This window comes from Onychostoma macrolepis, chromosome 08 (assembly GCF_012432095.1).
Source record: "Onychostoma macrolepis isolate SWU-2019 chromosome 08, ASM1243209v1, whole genome shotgun sequence".
Classification (NCBI taxonomy): domain Eukaryota; kingdom Metazoa; phylum Chordata; class Actinopteri; order Cypriniformes; family Cyprinidae; genus Onychostoma; species Onychostoma macrolepis.
In genome coordinates this window covers 2,886,104-2,908,076 of record NC_081162.1, presented here as the reverse complement: position 1 = coordinate 2,908,076, position 21,973 = coordinate 2,886,104, and the positions used below count along the sequence as shown (strand labels likewise).

Sequence of the window (21,973 nt, the reverse complement as noted above, 5' to 3'; positions counted from 1 at the left end):
CCTTTTCAAAAGGTACATGTTTGTACCTAAAGGGTCCATTTTGGTACCTTAAAGGTACATATTAGTACTTAAAGTGTACATATTTCAAAGTAATAGGTACAAAAGTGTACCTTTTGAAAAGGTACCGCCCCAGTGACAGCTTTTGTACCTTTATTTCTGAGAGTGTATTAAATGGATGAAAATACACTAGAACATGGGTAGGTGACAAATAATGCCTATGAACTCTTTTACCATCATCACAATTTTAGGTTTAAATTCTTATATATATCAGGGAGTGTATATTTTAGACATCTAATGACCATTTTACACCATCAATTTGTAGCTTTTCTTTCACTGTAGCAAATATATTATGTAGTCATTCAAATATTATGTGCTTATAAAAACAAAACAAAAAACTTTGAATTCTTATAATGCAGGAAATGTTTAACATAGTTCTAGATGAATTATAGCATGTCACACTGAGGAAACAACTGTCACTGAAATGTCATGTCACCTTCACATATTTGAATACTGTCTTCCTGCCCACACACAAACACGCCATAAAAAGAGGTTATATTGACTTTTTATGAGACAGGCATAAGAAATGTCAGTGTGAAATTTGTCATATAATTTGTCAGAAAATTTTTGGACAATTCTCCTTCACTGCTTGAAAATGGAACAAACCACTGCTATTTTTAAACACAATTCTAGGACAAGAAATCTGAATTTTCATCCCATATTGCTTCAAGCAATCCTGCCACATAAACTCTTAATAATTCCTATTGTGTTCATGTGGCAAAGCCTCATGTGACTCCAGCTGATTTGCCTGAAAACAAAAAGACTTTTCATGGCACAAAAGCTGAACTTAACATAGATTTCTAAGCTTCACAGAGGCAAATAACACAGCAGGCTACAAGAGACACCGGCTGACCCTCGAATGCTGTTTCAGTGTCAATGCACCGAATGGTTTCACTTTCTGCAGCTGTCACTCACTTGTGTATGATAGTGAATCTTCATCACTGATCTAAAACCAATTTTATCCACCTGCCTTTAGGAGTACAGAAATTTCATTACAGCAATCACAGATGCGGTTTCAAGAGTTTCTAGAAATTTCCAACACAAAAAAGGTAATGCTTGGTTTTCTTGTTCTTAAGATTTTCCTAATGCAAAGTCCTTGAATTTGCATAGTAATCAACCTTATGCAATGCAATTCTAAAACAAATAAAGTCACAGGACAGTGAAGCAAAGCAACAAATGTGAGCTGTTAATCAGCTGTTTAATGTGATATTGTCATTTTAAAAAAAAATGTATGCTACCTTTCATATAATAATAAATAACAAAACAATCTATTTGAGTCAAACCAAAGAAATATTGATTTCTATACTGATATCGATCTCTATCTGAAAGCAAATACACACCATAAAAAAAAACATCCATGACAAAGAATTTGAATTCTGTCATCTGTGGCTTTTTATTTCTCACGCTGGCCCTGAGGATGGTATTATCCATTCATGTCTTTCCAGCATCCGATTTGCATTGTTGTCTATAGCACTGTCCTCCCTGCAGAGTTACTCCCAGTGTAACACGAGTCAGCCCAGTGCAGATGGTTTGATTATTACCTCAGGGAAATCGCCGTTTGAAAGGCTAGCTGACTTCTATACAATGTGGATGGACCTGAACCTATTTCAAACCTGCTGAATTTTTCATCAGCAGTCACTAATACGTATTCTTCAGGCTTCTGCATCGTGCAGCGACTCATCTAAAGATCTAAAGCGTGTGCAGTAACGTTAGCTGAAGCTCACTTGAGTGAAGAAAACGAATGCAGTGCTATTCATGCATTTGAATGTTCATCTGATTCTGCATGCAATGCATTTGAAAGGTTTTCTAGGTTATCACAGTAGGCAAGCAACCTGATCTTACATAACTCAACACAAATAATAAACACGCCTGAGAAACTATCAAAAACTCCACAGCCATTGCATAGACAATTATATAATTACACACAAAGCTAAAGTATCACAAGTCAACCAAACCAGCACAGTTTTAACTCCTACCGCCATTATTACTTCATCACAAAATAACACTGAATTGCAGTCTTACCCTTTCCGACTACCCTTATTTCTTCCCACAGTGCTGTCACCCTACGCAAAGCTTTAAACCGAGAGCCGGTAGATGCACAGGTGTCACTAGATCTCCATTCTACTGTGCGTCACTCTACCTGACGCTCGCTTTGCCTTTCCCCGCCCCTCAGCCTCCCACCAAACAATCACATCCCAGAGCGATGACTTCACTGCTCACCTGTTATCCAACCACAGGTCACAGTGCTCGTGGTCTCTTATGCAAAGTATTGTGACACAGTGGCCAAGCATGGCCGCTCCGGCTCGGCTTTCTCACCGGTCGAAGGATTGCATTATGCAGACCGGCCACCAAAGAGAATCTGATTTCAAATAAATGTGGAGATCGCTAAAGGTAGCTGATTTATGGAAATAGCAAGCAGCAGTGGGTGATAAGGCTGCAGCAGAGACGTGTGGATTTAAAATGAAACACATTGTGACTTTGCTGTTAAAGTGTATCAGCGTTATGTCAAATGAAGTACATTACATTTAAACCCAAAAGTGAATCCAGGTGGACTTATATAACATTCTAGCGTATGTGGAGCGAATCATAGCCTAATATGGGCCTGGTGTGGTATTCAAATATATTAGAGCTCTATAAACAAACTAACCTTAAGTGACTCGAACTAGACTAAACACAACCCAGAAATGTGCCAGTATACGGCTGCTATGCATACTTATGTTACCATGGTACCCAAGGAAGAGGATGTTTTTCCTTGAGCACACAGTGTTTCTTCTCATGTTCTGCCCTCTAAATAATGATACAGTCAATATTTGTGTGAGAATAAACAGTCTATATTATATTTATCTCTGCATATACGAGTTTTACACCTCTTCATGTAATATGAGCATTATAAATCTTTATATTTCATTATATTTTTTTGTATCTATGTTGATGACAGCACAGATCATTTGATGAGAAAAAAATTATCAAATTCTTGGAAAATTGTGTGACATTGTTGAGATCTCTTATAAGACTAAGAGATGAAGAAATCTCTCAATTTATTTTAAAAATAAATTCAAACTGTGATGTGCTTGCACCACCTGAATAGAAAGCACATATAATCTGTTAAACTAGTGTTTGATTGACAGCTCTAAATCCCGCCTCATGTTCAGCCCCACCCAACAGCATCACAGCTGCTCTGCAGCCTAAAGTCTTTGACCATAAAAGGAAAAGCAGACTGCATATGGTTTGAGGCGACAGATTCTAGTAGTTTTCTTCATGACTTATCGAAGTATTTATTTTCATTAGAAGTTGAATGTATTTCAGCTCAATAAAGTTAATTACGGTCTGGATTAAGTCAGTCTCGGTCATAAAATATCACTATAATGCACTTATACACTGCAAAAAAAGAAAAGAAAAAAAAGAAAAAAGCTACTACATATTTTTCAGTTTACAGGACTTATTGAGTAACACAAACACACACGTATTTGTATAAATTTGTACTTGCCATGATTAATTATAGGCTGAATCAGGTATTTTGCATTTAGTGAATGGCCAAATTCAAACTGGCAAAACAAAGTAGTGTTACTTACAATTATTAAGACAGTAGTTGAAAGATCTTTCAGACAGAATCTGCATTATGTTGCCTTGATGTGTTTACAGTGAAAAACTTTTAACTTTTAACAATATCTATTTAACATTGCATTACAATGGAAGTTCAAGGCAATTCAAAGTGTTTAGCAGAAATACAGGCTGTAAATTATGTTTAGAGTCTATATGTTCAAAAAGATGAATATTTGAAAACATTTATTCCAATGTATTGTCCATAGACTGATGCACAGTAGTGCATGACTGTAAACACCACCTTTTTTTACAGGTATTGAAATCTGATGGACATTTTTTTTTTTTGCATATGTGCCATAATGATCATCTGCTAAAAAAGTGGGGATTTTTTCAAGTTATGAAGGCTGCCACATCCTTAGGATTTGCTAAACATATGGGGACACTTTTCTTCTGGAGACTCAACATTGTTCTGTGTCTCAGTGGAAGAGATACTGTCTGAGAGAAGACAGTGGGTCGTTCAGGGGGTCAGAGGTCATGGACAGGGTCTAGCTGAAGGTCTCATTACGCCTTGAATAAAGTAATGAATGTCACTTTACCTGCACTGCTTAAGTGCTTCAAATTGGAGAGCTGAATTCATCATAAAATGTGTGGTGAAGCAAGACAATGAAAATGAATTAAAATGACATTCAGACATTTTAAGCGTCAAGATACTTTTGGGGGCCTCTGAATACTTGTATTAATTGTGTACTAAGTGAAGTGTTAAATTCTGCTGTGTTTCTCATCAGTTAGTCCAGCAATCATCCAAACAAGTTTTGATGAGAAGATCTGAGCTACTACTTCAAATACTTTGCAAACACAGGAGACAAAAAGTGCATTATCGGCCCTTCATACTCCAACAATAGTACTGCAACACAGCTGAACTCCCTGTAATGATCAGAGAATGTGTGTGTTGGGATGTGCTGCGTATCTGACAGTTTAATTAGTTAAATTAATGTCAAGTCCATCATGCAGCACATCATTAGAGCTTTTGGGAGGTCAGCTCGGCTAATGGAAGCCCTCATTAACGGGAACACAAAAGTAGCATTGTGTTTTTGTCTATATGAGTGTGTGCACCTGCTCTGGGCTTTGATTAGCGTGCACAGGGCTGTTTTTTAATGCACAGATTGAGGTTTGTTTGCCAGACAACAGAAGATACATTGCTGGTCTGATTCTTTCTAATGGCACCACTGTGTGCTATTTATGAAAAACCGCTGTGATTAAGTTCATGTACGATTAATTAGACCATATTGTGCTGCTTTACTGTCAAAGCTAACCGAGGTGTTATTTTACACCTACATATGTATTCCATGCCAATTAAAAAAGGATGAGCTGACGGTAAGTGTGTGTTAATTAGAGGTTTCAGTGTTAAATCCGCGGGGAATGTTTTGCTATTATAGGCCGATACACAGAATGACTAAAGCTCTATGGAATATTTAGTTACACAGGACTCAGATGGGATGCGAGCTGGTCTTTGTAATTAAGTGAGCTGTATAATCATCATATCATATTGCCTGAATGCACTTATTTTAACTTTTTAAGACGTTCAGTCATTAACAACACAATGGTGGTTGAAATTTCACAAAATATTTTGTAATCTTTAGCTCTGTTCTAAAGCTGAATACCTAGTCATTTTAAAGAAAACTTGAAACGGCATTCACAAACCAGTTTACTTCTGTATTGTGACGTATTTTACAGAATGCATTGTGAAAAGCTAAAAAAATAAATAAATAAAATAAGGTCACACTTTAGTTTGGGGACCAGTTCTCACTTTTTCCTTAAAAAACTCCTAATTTGCTGCATATTAATAGTTAGTAAAGTAGTTGTTAAGTTTAAGTATGGGGTAGGATTAGGGATGCAGAATGAGGCATTAATATGTGCTTTATAAGTACTAATAAACAGCCAATATGCTAGTAATATGCATGCTAATAAGCAACTAGTTAATAGCGAGAATTGGTGTCTAAACTAAAGTGTTACCACAAATAAATAAATAATTAACGATGAATGATAAGTCAAAAGTAGATTATAAATATACAAGTTGTTTCAAAGCAGCTTTATAGAAAATTACGCTAATGTATATAATAACTTAATATCGTCATGCCTTCTAGTCTAATTTAGCAGATCAGTGCTGGACGATAATATAGTTTATATGCTGCAATGATAAAATCAATCAAGCATGCCCTACGTGAGCACAGTCTATCGTAAGCATGCAGATACTCACACAGGGCGATATATATTTGACAAAGCAAGTACTCTACCGCAATCAATTCCGTGAGTTACGTCTCTTGTGCACTTCACATGAGTAGTGCTATTTTGCGTGCCATGCAGAGCATGCCTATGAGCATTTTAAATCAGTCTCCATTTCAGCTGGACTGTCTTTGTGATGTGGTAGAAGTCATTTGCAGTTCTGTTCTGAGCACGCATGAGAGACAATACGATGCACGAGTCCTGGATATAGGCATACAGGATTATAGATTGATTCACTCTTGTTCACTATTGTACAGCATTTCCTGGAAAGGCTTTTAGGCTTATATTCTATACTGTCCATTAATACAATATGATTCCTTTATGTTCTGTGAATAAACATTGTGTTTCAGGTCTTTAGTCGTCATGGCTTTGTATCTGTTTGGTCAACAGGAACACAGCAGATGATGACTCACTAGAGGCCATGTGTGCTGCATTTATGGTGCTCAGAAACTATGATCTTTTTAATGGGGTCATGAAATGCATGTTCAGATCTTTCTATATGTTTCTAGAGGTTATAAAGGTTTTTTGCATCAAAAAGTTCAAATATTTGTAAAAATGATCATTTTCCATATTCATATTTTTTTTCAAGGGGTGTTACCTCTCTCACAAACACAAGTAAGCACCAATGCTGTGAATGAAGTTCATTGCACCGAATCCGCACTCTCCTCCACAGCAGGAGATGGCCAGCGTTGTAACAGTGGTGTATGTTTGAGCCCGAGTCAGATCCGAGTCATGCAAAAGAAAATTAACCAATGCAACCACAAGTGTCTATTATCTGTATAAATATAATATTATTATTATAACATATATACCTAATGGAATATCTTATTGCTATATTATAAAACTTACAGCTATATGATAAACTATATGAAAAGAGTGTGTTGCAAAATGATACAAACAAACAAAAACATTTTTGTTAAATCACTCAGGCAAAAAAAAAAAAAAAAATAATAATAATAATAAAAGATAAACTTCAGCCTTGCTGCATTACTAATAAATTAATATTTTCGAAAGGTATGCACAATTTTTGGAGGTTCAGTTTGTCTATATCCAAGGACAGAACAACGTCAGATTGTTTTATTCCAGATCTTGCTCTAGTGATTGATTGACAGACATGGGTTATTAAGAGCACACTACCTTGATTTACATACACATGTTAAGGGGAGTGTAGAGGACAAACGTGACATCATGAATGGGGTGATTTCAAATCCTGGCATTCAGAAGGGTGGACAACAAAAACATTGTATTTTAAACTGGAATCAAGGATAATATGTTTTGTTAAATCTACAATAAGTAAATCCACTTCAGCTAATTACTCTTCAGCAGTGATATTACATTTAGTCATTTGGCAGAAGCTTTTATCCAAAGCGACTTACAAATGAGGACAATGGAAGCAATCAAAATCAACAAAAGAGCAATGATATGCAAGCGCTATAACAAGTTTCAGTTAGCTTAACGCAGTACACCTTGCAAGTTTTTTTTAATTATATAATAAATAAAAAGAAAACAGAATTGAAAAAGAATAGCGCAAGCTAGTGTTAGAGGCCTTTTTTGCTTTTGTTAATTGTATAATAAATAGAAAGAAAAGAATAGAATTATTTTTTTAAGAATAGAATTAGAATAGAGAGTGCTAGAGTTAGAGGGTCAAATAAAGATGGAAGAGATGTGTTTTCAGCCGTTTCTTGAAGATGGCTAAGGACTCAGCTGCTCGGATTGAGTCGGGCAGGTCATTCCACCACGAGGGAACAGTTAATGTAAAAGTCTGTGAAAGTGATTTTGTACCTCTACGTTCACTTGCAGAACGTAAGCTTCTACAGGCACATAAGTCTAAAGTAATGAATTTAGGTAAAGGGGTGCAGAGTCGGTGGTGGTTTTGTAGACAAACATTAATGCCTTGAATTTTATGCGAGCAGCTATTGGTAGCCAAAGCAAATTGATAAACAGAGTGTGACAGAGTGTGACGTGCATTCTTTTTCGCTCATTAAAAATTAATATTACAGATCCACCACAAAAACAGAAGTTCAAAGACAAAATTCTGCACACTTGTTTCTTTGACGCATAAGGTCTAACATTAATCATTTTTAAATTTGTGAATATTAGAATGGCCAATTGATGAGAATTGGCCAATACTGTAATACTGAAATTCTAAAAGTACATTTTATACTTTAGTAAGTGGAATAGAACATTGAACTCTTATATTTTTATAAGATGAAAGAAAATGCAGGATATTACAACTTTATGACTGATGTTTTTTTTTTTGAGAAAATATATAGCATACCTCTTTTTTGACTGCATCATTGTCCACTCGGCGAAGGTTTCTCTTCACCTTCAGGTACTCGGCAGACACCTCCTCCTCCTCCGGTGGTTTGGGTGGGGGGTAGGCAGGTGGAGGAGGGGTATGTGGGAGGAGTCTGAGGGAGGAGGGGGAGGGGGAAATGTTGGAGGGGGCGGCAGGTGTGCTGGATGTTCCTTTGCATTCTGGGAACCGTCTGCTACATCAGGGTTCAGCATGTCCATATAGGCCTGCATGTCCGTAATGGCCGAATCTTCACCTCCTGCAATAAAACACATTTCTTTAATAATTTATTAAGACAAACATCACCCAAACAAACAAACAAACAAACAGATAGATAGATAGACAGACAGATAGATGTATAGGGGGAAGCAGGTTAATGAGAAAAAAAATGAAATGCTGCATTCTGGCTTTTCAAATTTCAGGTATTACCGTATATCGTGTGTTAAGTTACTACCATAATTATATTTTTAAAAATGTTGAAATATAAAAATGAGAATCCACATGTGTCTTTTACAATCTTGTCAATAAATTTGCTTGTATTTGATGTAGTTATTTTTCTACTTTTTTCATTTACCTGCTATTTTTTTTCAGTTAAATTTTTCAGTTTTCTTGTTTAATAAAAGTACATTTAATTAATTCATTCATTCGTTCATTCATGTAGGTTTTGGAGTGTTTCACACTTGAAAAATCTTTGCCTTTTATTTTAAAGGCCAGCAAAATGTATTTTGTATTTATGAATGATATTCACAAGTGCTGCTCCAATCATACACTATAATAATCAAATGTCTTGGCACACCTCATTTGTTATTATTACCACTGATCCACAATTAAGAATAACAATCCTAAGTCTTCAAAACTATAAACACAAATGGAAGTATGGAAATTATGTAGTGATGAAAAATGTTAGAAAAAAGGTTTTATGATCATTGAAAGATTAAAATCATAACATATTTCAGTCAGGTGGGTCCACATTTTTGACTGGCAGTGAAAGTATAATCATGTTGTATATGGATGTCCTAAATGTGTCCACTAGAGGACATTACTGGGACGCCTCACAGCAGGTTGCCTGGACAATGCTATGGCAACATTGTTCTGAATGAGTTCTGCTTCAGCGAGCTCAACTTTTCCCATCATTGTTAATATAATGCTTCAAACACACTGCATTGAGCAAACGTATGCGCTGAGAAGGTGGCTATTGTCAGTTTAGAGGGGGGAGATCAAAACACACAGGAATGCAGGAAGAGAACATTTTGTATCAAGTTAATTAGGAGATTTTATATTAATGCATTTTAATAGACAGGCTGAATTAATTTGATCAAAAATACAGTAAAAACAGTAATATCATTACAATTTAAACTAACTGTTTCCTTTTTTAATATACTTTAAAATGTAATTTATTGCTGTGTGGACAAAGCTGCATTTTTCTCCAGTCTTCAGTGTCACATGATTCATAAATTATTCTAATATATTGATTTGCTGCTCAAGAAACATTTCTTATTATCAACGTTGAAAACAATTGTGCTGCTTCATATTTTTGTGTAAACCATGATACATTTTTTTTCCAGGGTTCTTGATTAATAGAAAGGTCAAAAGAACAGAATTCAGTCACACTTTAGTTTAAGAACCAATTCTCACTATTAACTATTAACTATAAATTTTAAGTCATTAAGGGATCATTAAGGGATCTAAAATATGATAACGCAGAATAAGGCATTAATATGTGGCAATATGCTAGTAATATGCATGCTAATAAGCAACCAGTTAATAGTGAGAATCGGTCCCTAAACTAAAGTGTTACCCAGCATTCATTTGAAATATACTCTAAATCTTTTCTAAAATTATGAGTGTATTAAACTGCCACTTTTCATCAACTCAATGCATCCTTGCTGAATAAAAGTAATAATTTCTTTTAAAAAAATGTTACTTACCCCAAACTTATATACCACTGATTCTTGAGACATAGGACAAAACATGTCCAGCAATTGCAACTGCTATTAGTTTTTAGAAATGAAAATATTTTCATTTCTAAATGTTATGGGGGATTAATAATAGAATGTATTTAACACAATTATAACCTTGAGTTTAATTTTCTCATTATTGTATCAAATCTACGACACTTGTCTTCTCACAATCTCACTACATCTAAAACAGTGTGTCCACAGAGAAGGGTTCAATCATTCATATGCTATAAAATCGATAAAAAAATGTTTTTATTTTTTTTTAATGATGAAAAATAGCTTGTTTTATCAAAAGCAACACTTAATAATATCTCAAATCAAAGCAAGGTTATTTTTCAATGACACATGCATGTTTCATAAGGTTTCAAAGTTGTGTCCCTACTTTTTGTCAACACCATCAGACATTCATTAACATGTAATCCTAATCTTAATATTTCCTGTGTCACAACCATGATATGTCAACACCATCTTTGGAATATTTAGATAATGCTATTCTCTTCAAACAGGTTCTATTAGCATCTAGCAACAGAAAAACAAAACAAAATGGGTGCTACATGAACTGAAAGAAATGCCAAATTTGTTAACACCGTCAGATGTCACCACCGTAAGAGTTTCTCACATTCAACGTGAAGTCATCATAATTTTGTGGTTTTCAAGTAATTTTTAATTAAATATAAAATTGTGTTCCATTTGTCTAATAATGTATAAATACTAAATATGTGACCTGACAGCATATATTGCTTTTGTGAATTGATAGTCATCACTTCTAGCAGGGTTAGGGTTGAGGGAACATACGATTCAGGGAACATTAGGATGAGGGAAAGCATAACACTGCATAAAACATATCTATACACAATTCTTTTGTACTCTGATGATTCGTATGTGTTCTGATTATTTTTGGATCATTTGTTAAGATGTTTCAATTTGAATATTAAGATCCTGGTGAATGTAAATGGATAGAGGTAACAACGATTTGTTTTATTTGTTCATTTAACTGTTTTAAAATTTTACCTTTTTACCATAGCAGATGCACAGCAGACATACTGTTCTGAGGTGAGAGAAAATAGATCATTTCTGTTCCAATGATATACCAAAATGTGAATCTTCAATAAAAGGTTTATAAACAATAACATACTGTTTGTTGTGTTTGTGTTAATACAGTAACTGATTGATTCAATGTATCTTAAAATGACCACAAATTCAGGTTTTCGTCACCACCGTCAGATGAATAATATTTCATTATGATATTTTATATTTGTTGAGGAATTGTTGGTCACATGTGAACGTGTAAAACATCTTGATTGCTGTTAAAGATTAAGTTAAAATTATATTACACAATCCAAGGTAATAAGCACATTTTGATAAAAAAGAGAAAAGTTGGGAGGTTGCATCAAAGCATAGCTATGTACATTCATTTGTCTAAGTACAAGGTTTCAATTTTTCAATTTTGCACCTTGTTTTGTCCTGCTTGTCAAGATTCAGTAATGCATACAGTCACGGCCAAAAATATCGGCACCCTTGGTAAATATGATCAAAGAAGGCTGTGAAAATTAATCTGAAAAACATTTTCATAATGATATTTCCCCCCATTTTAAATTCTTATTATCCAATGAAAGGTTAGATTTTTGTGATTTTTTTTTTCAAATACAAGATGAAAAGGATGAATTTTCACAGCCTTCTTTGATCATATTTACTGAGGGTGCCGATATTGTTGGCTATGACTGTATATATTAGCATAATATTAGCAAAAGTAGCGCAAATACAATTATTCAGAGAGCTCATTGGTGTGTTTCTCTGACCTGTCGGTACACGTGAGGGAGGCGTGCTGCTCCTCTTCTCTCCAGTACTGGATTGGCTGGAGTTTGCCGAGTCGTAATTGGACAGTGAGCTGGAGGGTGAGCAGATGTTGAAATGGGCCGCGGTGGGGGCTGGGGTGGGCAGGGTAGCATTCGGAGAGGAGAGGCCTGAGTCTGGCTGCTTATACTCCAGATCTGCCGAAGGGTCCCGGGACAAGACTCGGTGCTCCACACTCTGAGACGAAAGCTAGTGTTATTGACAGGTGTAGAAAAGTGACTCTTATTTTGGCATGTTGAGCTTAAAGGTATAGTTCACCTAAAAATGACAATGTTGTCTTCATTTACTCACCCTTGTGCTGTTCCAAACCTGTATGAATTTCTTTCAGCTATAGAACACAAACAAATTAGGTAACACTTTATTTTAAGGTGTCCTTGTTACACGTTACATGCACTTACTATTATAATAACAATAAATTATGCATAATTACATGCAAGTAACCCTAATCCTAACCCTAACCATATAGTAAGTACATGTAGTTAATTAATATTACTCAGTACTTAAATGTACAATTACACTGTAACAAGGACACCTTAAAATAAAGTAACCAAAATTTATTTTTTTGAAGAATGTTGGTAACCAGATAGTTGACAGTAGCCATTGACATCCAGAGTATGGGAAAATAAAAAAAATACTATGGAAGACAATGGCTGCTTGGTTACCAACATTCTTCAAAATATCTTCTTTTGTGTTCAGCAAAAGAAAGAAACTCACATATGTTTAGAATAGTGTGAGGGTCAGTAAATGATGACAACGTTTTCATTTTTGGGTGAACGATCCCTTTAAAGATGCCTGTAAGTATTTTTTTATTTTTTCAATAGTCCTTGTGTTGCAAACACTTTCATTGTGATTAAGGCAGGGAATTCCTTTAATTACACAAAGGTTAATTATAGGCAGTAGACTGCAGCTGATGAGGGGGTGTGAAACCACATCACTACAGCGGGGGCATGCAATTCTCTACATACTAACAACAATCTACTGAACCTAATTAAAGGTGCACTTACTTATTTTTCCTCATTAAAGTTTTACACATTAAGAACTAAACAGTACTGTAAAAATGGATTAGCCCTGTAAAGCCTGAAATATGAAACCATAGATCTATCTAATGCTGTAGCAGACTACTTACGTAAAATGCATAAATATCAGTCATCACTCAATAACCAGAGGCAGACAGTAGTGAAGTATTTTTACTTTACTCAAGCACATTTAAAAAGTATCTGTAATTTATCAGAGTGTTTTTCTTTGGAAAACTTTACTCCACTACATTCCAAGGCTTAATGTTATACTTTTTACTGCACTACATGTTTGTTTTACCTTTAATACTTAAGAACATTAAAAATGTAGTACTTTCGTGTACTCAAGTAAATCTTTGAATTAAAAGTAAGAAAGTAATAGATTTCTAATGTAATTAAGTATTAAATGATATTTCATATGAAACGTAGTGCAGTAAAATTACAGTATTATGCTTTGAAATGTTGTGAAGTAAAGTTTTTTAAAGAAAAACACTCTGATAAATTACAGACACTTGAAAAATACTTTTAAAGCAGAGTAAAAATACTTCACTACTGTCCGCCTCTGTCAATAACTCCTCTGTCTTAGTAAGATGATATTTCAATGTTTAGTTTTATGATCAAAGCCCTGTATTTATTGTGGAGGCAAAACATATAATGACTGCTGACTGCATTTCTACAGTTTCTACTTTTGTGTCTCAAGTCCAAGATGATATCAGGGGGCTAAACAAACAGAAAATTACAGAGTGCACCTTAACACCTGCCACCGTAAACGAAAGAAATCCAAAATATTAAACTACAAACATTATTTGCCACAATATATCCAAAAATACCCTGGACCACAAAACAGTCTTAAGTGTCAATTTTTCGAAATTGAGATTTATACATCATCTGAAAGCTGAATAAATAAGCTTTCTTGTTAGGATCGGACAATATTTGGCTGAGATACAACTATTTGAAAATCTGGAATCTGAGGGTGCAAAAAAATCAAAATATTGAGAAAATCGCCTTTAAAGTTGTCCAAATGAATTCTTAGCAATGCATATTACTAACCAAAAATGACGTTTTGATATATTTACAGTAGTAAATTTACAAAATATCTTCATGGAATATGATCTTTACTTAATATACTAATGATTTTTGGCATAAAAGAAAAATCTATAATTTTGACCCAGACAGTGTATTTTTGGCTATTGCTACAAATATACCCCTGCGACTGGTTTTGTGGTCCAGGGTCACAAATATTAAAGGCTAAACAAAGCAAACAAGCAAATTACCAAAAACAAAGAAAACATTTAATTAACATATTTTGTAAACAGAGATAAGTGAGCATGTGTAATAAGAATTTAATTTGCTTTTGTTGTAAAAACCCTTGCTTTATGGTTGTGTCTGTGCTGTTTCTCACCATGTTTTCGACAGTGCGGAGGTACTTGGCACACTGCTGATGCCCGTTGTATTCAGCCAGGTCTGCCGCTGAGAATCCATCCTGATCCCGTATCCCCAGATCCACTCCGTTCACTACCAGAATCTGACAGCACTACACAGAGAAACAGACAAAGATAGACTAGATAATATGGGGCTGTTTCATTAAATATATTTACCGCTGTCTGCTAAAGCAAGCATTATTATTCATATTGCTCATTCATAAGGTTAAGGATGTGAACAAACTCTGAGTTTTACACAGTATTACACAGAATTGTGCACATATTTATGACTAAACGGCATCTGCTGAAAAAGTGTGTGCTCATCCTGAAGGGTGTAAATATTTGTCTCTTCGAGAAAGAGGGTTGAGTAAAGTGTGAATGGTGTTCATGAATGCAGTAAAAGGGTACTTTGTTAATGACAGCTGTCACGCGTTTGGCCCTCGGGTGGAGAACAAGAGACACCCTCTGACTGTTTCTGTGGGCTGCTCTTTCTGTCAGCAGCCTTCAGATGGATAATGTTACAAACCAATAAAGGTGCTGCATGACTGTGGAAAGTTCCAAGCAGCACTAAAGTTTACAGCACTTTCACAATAATCTCATTCAGGTTATGGTATAAATAAGTTTTTTCTTAATTCTGTATTAAGAATGTATTAATTCTAATTATAGTAAATCCTAATAAAAGTGTTTGTCTGATTAGTGAAGGATGAAAGCGAATATAAATGTATAAATAAAAAATAACAAAATCAACACAGAAATAAAGATCACAAACCAGGCATCATTTAGCCATTGAACGATATGACAAAATAACAGAATAAGGCTCAGGTTGCTGAATAAATAATTGCAACAATTAAAGCATATAACAGTTATTAAATATAATGTATACATTCGCATAATAATTGCAATAATTATTATTTATAATATATTATACATACAAAAAGGAAAAATTATTAAATTTTTATCTCAACTACACTTTCTATTGAATTACTATAGACTTGCTGAGAGTGTATACTAACCACACCTTATATGAAATGCTATAATGTCAGTTATTTCTCATAAATAATCTATTTTATTAAAACTACAGTATGTATTATGCCAATAGTTCACAAATGTGATGTTTAAGAATCTGTCTTGATTTTTTCAAGTCAAAGTCAAGACATAGATGCTCTTATAAAGTAAATCACTAAAACAGATATTTGATAATATTAAACTATACTGCAAAATACTGCTCATGATGGTAGCTCATATAGCACACCTGGCTAAAATGATGCACCTCTAGTTTGCAATGCCAACTAACAGTTTCGTTCAATGTCAAGTAATTAAACAGAATGAAGGATAAATCAAGACTTCTAAAGAACTAAAAGTATCCGAAATGTAAAGTTTTAGTTACACATTATTGTTAGATCAAATCTCCACACCTGAAATATAGGCAGACTTTTTTAGTTTACTCAAGTAGTAGTCAAGATATAGCTTCTCTTTTTATATAATTATACAATGCATAACTAAAACAGACATTTGCTTTATATGATGAAACAGTTTGAGTGGAAGATCACATTGAATTGTTATCATGCATAATTTTTGTTTTCGTTGTTTCTAAAAAAAACAATAACTGACCAATAATAAATGTACTGCAAAATGCATTTTCCTATTTTAACCCTATGTGTTCACAATTCACAAATACTGCATGAAGTTTTATATTCCTATGGTTGTAATATCACAGTTTCTCACTGATGTGTCAGAGCTATAAAAATGATTGCGATATTGCAATAGCATTTGCAAGGCATGAGAAATGTAAGAAACATTCACATACAGTAGTTTATCTTACATACCTCCAGCTCTCCGTTCTCAGCTGCGTCATGAAGAGGTGTCCCACCCCAGCTGTCCATCACTATCTCTCCGCCGTGAAGCAGCAGCCAGCTGAGAACCTTGGCATGGCCGCGGCTGGCAGCAAAGTGCATGGCAGTGGCCCCATCATTGTCTCTGTCAGACAGGCTGATTTCTGTGAAACTCATCTATACAAGACAAAAAGTAATAAGTAGTTTGTACAGACATGATAATATGTTTCTTTTCCCTGTTTGTTGACTTCTTAATATGCAGGTCATGCAAACATACAACAAGTCTGATCAAGTACCTACTCATATAGCACACCTGGCTGAAATAATGCACCTTTAGTTTGCAATGCCAACAACAGTTTCGTTCAATGTCAAGTAATTAAACAGAATGAAGGATAAATCAAGACTTCTAAAGAACTTAAACTGTCCAAAATGTAAAGTTTCAGATCCTGCCAGGAGAGATTCGTTTTGTCTGGTAACCAAAACCCAGTCACCAAAGTTTTGTCTGGCATCCAAAAACTGTTAACAGCAAATCTTGTCTGGTACCCAAAACTGTATTAACAGTCTTCTATCAGCCAAGAAGTTGGATGAGAAAGCCAGGAAAGAGCAGAAGCAGGAGATAAAATTCTAATAACATAATGACATTAAAACAATGAGCAGATTTGATCAATTAATATTCATTAATATTTATTGCATATGCATCTGACCAGCAGAAACACAAGTGTTTTTACACCAAATGGCTTCACATCAATATCCCATCCCACTGAACCTTGAAACTGTAACATTTTTTTTTTCGTGAAGATAAACACTCCATGAAATGCCACAATCTAAACAGACTAAACAACAATAGCAAGCATTGCAAGAGCAAGGAAATTAATAAATATAAAAAAACATAATAAAAATGATGATAAATGGTATAAATAAAATGATAAATTACATAAATGACTAATGATTACAAAACAAATTGAAGAACATGAAGAAAATCAAACCAAACAAGTTTCTGGTTGCTCTCTTGAAGCTACAGACACATAGGTTGCAACTGAAACAGATCCTTAGACGCTTCAACATTAACAAAACAACTAGGTTTCTATCATTTTTATTTGAAATGCTCACAAATTTGGATGCTTTTCTGTAACATTTGGTTGTTGTTGTTGCTGGAGAACTTGCATATGTGGTATTTATGGTGCATGTTCCATTCTTGCGAAAGTGAAAATTATTTTCTGTGACAATCAACATTATGTTGATGAAGCTTAACTTGTGTTAAACCTGGGATCATTCCGTAGCAAAATAGTTTGCAGTACCCATCCATTAAGGCCAACCTGTGAATAAAAGCTGTTTTTAGCTCACCAGCCAGACAATGACAGTGTTGTGTCCCATCTGGGCAGCAGCGTGCAACGGTGTCATCCCATCATTGGCTCTGATACTTGGCTCCGCCCCGCAGTCCTTCACTAGGTACTGGACGACTTCCAGGTGGCCCTCCTGACATGCAAGGTATAGTGGTGTGGCACCATTCTTGGTTTGGAAATTGACAACTCTAAAACACAAGCAAAAATACAAAAGGAAATTAGACATTTAAATAGAAGGTGATTAGAGATATGACAAATGTTTAATGGTGTTTCTATATCAATAGTGTTCTATCTTCTATCTAACAGTCGCGTAAACACCCTTATTGAGTGTAAAAACATGGAACATCCAGCCCCCTTACTCTTAGCTTAAGACTTCTCTCTATCTCTTAGTAAACGTTTGTCTCAGCAGCTTCACAGCTGGTAAAGACAACACCAGACAGAGAACTAAAGTAAACGAGGGAATATAAAGCTGCATTTACACCATGTCATAATTACCATAAATACAAGATGACAACACGTGACATTCTACTCGGAGCTGAATTATGTTACTATAGCGGGTTTCCATCCAACGAGTCAAAGAGAACAAAATTGTCACTTTCTAGTAAACTGGCACCATATTTCACAACGAAAAGTAGGAGAAGGCACTGATTATAATAATTTTCATTTATAACAAATTAATTGCACCTCAAAGCGAGCAGACGAAACAATAAATGCGGTCATTGCTTTCGGAGAGCTATGCCTGCTTTTTGGGCAGTTGTGTAACAGTTCTGGGAGGCAATTATACAGAAATACTTTGATGACATACTTAGCTCAGGCATTTCAAAATGACCAAAACATTTCAGATGCTGTGCAACAAGATCGATCCGCTGGTTAGTCAAGATTTGCCATCCATAGCGCAAAGTCACATTACTTTTTTTTATGCATAAGGAGGAATTTACTCAGCAAATGCGTTTCCATCTCTCATTATTCTCATTAACCCTTCTTTGCACAAGTCAAAAACCACCTCAAGCGAACGTAAAATTTTTTTTGCGAATTAAGGAATTTTTTTTCCGAAATTTGGCGTTTCCATCACTCGTTTCTGATGCGATACTTGAAAATGTGCATAAAAACAGGGTGATGGAAACAGCTATTGGCAACACTATCAACGCCAAAGTCTTCACGTGCTCCAGAACTTGTAAGCTGGGAATGTTCTGAGAGTTATGACTTGGACCAGTGACAGCTGTACTACCTGACCACCAGCAGATTCATGTAGGCGCTAACTCAGAGTCTGAGGAGATAGAAAGTTATGAGTAAAATGTCACGTGTTGACATCTCAGAATTACAGTAATTGTGACATGGTGTGAACGCAGCATAAATACGGAGGACAATGAGGAGTGAAACAAGGCACAGGTGGGACTGATCAATAACCAAGGCAACAGATGACATTCTCATAGAAACTAATGTAATAGGAACTAAATACAGGAATTCAAGAGATGAAGACAGAAACAACAGAACAAAACTATATCAAAATAAGAGTCTTGGATCAACAAAAACTGACATATACCATCTGCGTAGCAAGTCAGAAGAGTAACAAGCTTTATGATTTTATGTGTTATTTGTGTCCACAGCATAAAAGTTTGAAAGACAGCTTGTTGAGGAGATTTGTAGCATTAATCTTCCAACTATGTTTGGACTTTTGTTTTTCCAATGGCGGATAATAAAATATGCAAACATGAGTCTCATACACGTACACTGAGGGAGAGGCTCAAACCATATACTGCCAAGAATATCAGAGACTTAAGAGAGGACTTTTGACTATAGGCGACCACAAAGAAGACAAGCACCACTCAGAATATGTCATATTGTTTGTGTTTAAAGTGTACAACAAATCTGACACGTGTGCACTTAAAATGCAAATCAAATTGTTGTCTATCTTTTTGCATATCTGCTAGTTCAGCCAACATTTAACAGCAATTCTCAAAGTTTTTGCACCTTGATCAAAAAAGACTAGTTCAAAGATTTTCAATCCATACTCCAGATTAAAACGGGTTTCCTGGAGGATCAGGTATTGGATTCTAATTATTGATGACATTATTATAAAGTCTGAATGCCTATAAATGCGCAGATCATATTTAATTCCAAAATTAAAAGAAAGAAAGAAAAAGACTCATGACACCCCTATACCCCCCCTCCCCCAACACCACCACCAAATTCTCCTCTGTGATCTGAGATTTTCTTTAGTTTTCCTGACCAATTCAACCCAAAACCTAATAAAATATTATGATATTATGAGGTCCCAGAATACATTGTTGACCCTCTGAGACAAAGTGATACACCAGTCCAGTGTTTGTTGTTCCCAGGGGAAGCATCCAGCATTAATATGTCTGTCCCAGATCCTTCCTCAAAGTCACAGCAGGAGTTCTAGAAGAGAACAGGAGTCTTCCTATAAATACTATAAAGCTCAGCTTTATTTGGACACAGACTGACGAGGCATCAATGAGTCTCTTAAGAGGATCAGTGCTGCTTCACTCGCTGTATTCTCTGGCTCTGTACAGGAGACAAACTATGTGGAGTCTTACTAGAAGAAAAGCGATTGTTTTTTCTTAATGGCTTGGATCCAACCTTACATATTTTGCTCTTGTATCCCCTCGTCCCTCTGAACAATCTTTCTTTTGAAAAGTAATGCAAAGAATATAGTTACAGTATGCATGTTTCGTGTGGTTACTGTATGCTCAGAGTGGTATATTGTCATATATTGTTACTATTTCAGCAATATAGTATGTATACACTCTTAAATATAAAGGTTCTTTATTGGCATCAATGGTTCCACAAAAAACCTTTACCATCCATGCAAACTTTTCATTCCACAAAATGTTCTTTACAGTGGAAAAAGGTTCTTTAGATTAGAAAAATGTTCTTCACACTAAGAAAAACATGATTCTTTTAAGAACTGTTCACTCAAAGGTTCTTTGGTGAACCAAAACTGGTTCTTCTATGGCACTGCTGTGAAAACCCCCATTTAGAACCTTTATTTTTAAAAGTGTACTGTGCATAGTATGCAAAATGTATGGTAACACTTTATTTTACGGTGTCCTTGTTACACATATTACATGTACTTACTATTAAAATAACAATTAATTATGCATAATTACATGCAAGTAACTCCAAGCCAAACCCTAATCCTAACCCTAACCATTTAGTAAATACATGTAGCTAATTAATATTACTCAGTACTTAAATGTATAATAAAGTGTGACCAATTTTATTTATCACTCTGGCCTAACGTTTCCAATGTAATATATAAATATTACTATGTTAAGCATTTTCACACAAAATTGTGTTAAAATTGCTAAATAACATTTCCAAGATGATAATCGGATGAATTTACCTTCTGTTTAAAACGTTTATCAATGCATACTTTCATTTACTCAATCTTTTGTCTGTTCGTCACAGTAAGGAGTATACTAGTATTCTATTCCAAGCTTTATCATGGCATGGAAAATTTATATCACATTGATATTTTGACAATACTACTGTTATAACTATACTACAAGTTCACAACTTCCATTGCAGTTTTGTTGAAGTTGAGCACTTACAATGCAGTCTTGCTGATTATAACAGGAATGTTCTTGTTTTGTCAGATTGCATTGTGTTGCTCTCTCTCTCTCTCTTTGTACACACACACACACACACACAGGATTAAAGAGCAGAGTTAAAACCTGCCAGTAACCAGGTAAGTAGTCTGACTGCGGGAATCATCTAATTCAACAATGAGACAAAACAAGGCAGTCAATTTAATAGCATTGCAAATAAATTCCACATACAATGGATATGTTTCACAGTAGATATTGACATTACTGGATGACTCAGATGATGTGTTGTTAATCTAAAAAACACATCAAAATAACAAACATGTGACTGTGGTGGAGAGGCTTCCAAAGAAAAATAAAGAGATGCTGAATTTTTAAAACAGGAAGAGGAATTAATCAGGGGCTCAGTCATTAGGAAGTGATCAGACGTGTGAATCTTTCATGAGTGTAACCCAAACAGGCACAGTCACCCGTGTGCTGGGGTGGGGGGGCCAGAGCACCACACAAACACACACACAGAGAGAGAGAGACAAACCTATAATGACTACAAATAAAACGCACAATGAAACTTTGGTTATTTATATGGCTATAATATGGACGAACTGAAATACATTACATTTAGAATCATATTTAAGTACAATTCTTGTTTCACCAATGAAGCCAATGTAGAGTATTGATGGTGTGTCATCATGTTATTTTCATAATTTACAGTCTAGACTCATGGAGCCTGGGACTTTCTCAACTCTACGGAAACAATGTTTGTAATGACATCACGACACTATTGTATGCTCACAAAGGTCCCTG

General features: G+C 35.1%; 1 protein-coding gene across 1 annotated transcript in view; it reads right to left on the bottom strand.

The window, feature by feature from the left end:
* Positions 1-21,973, bottom strand: part of espn (espin) — a 76,844-nt gene that overhangs the window by 32,841 nt on the left and 22,030 nt on the right. Inside the window, 6 exon segments of the mRNA XM_058784390.1 lie at positions 8,162-8,280; positions 8,283-8,438; positions 11,937-12,168; positions 14,407-14,538; positions 16,252-16,434; positions 17,602-17,788. Of these exon segments, the coding sequence (XP_058640373.1) occupies positions 8,162-8,280; positions 8,283-8,438; positions 11,937-12,168; positions 14,407-14,538; positions 16,252-16,434; positions 17,602-17,788 (1,009 nt within the window).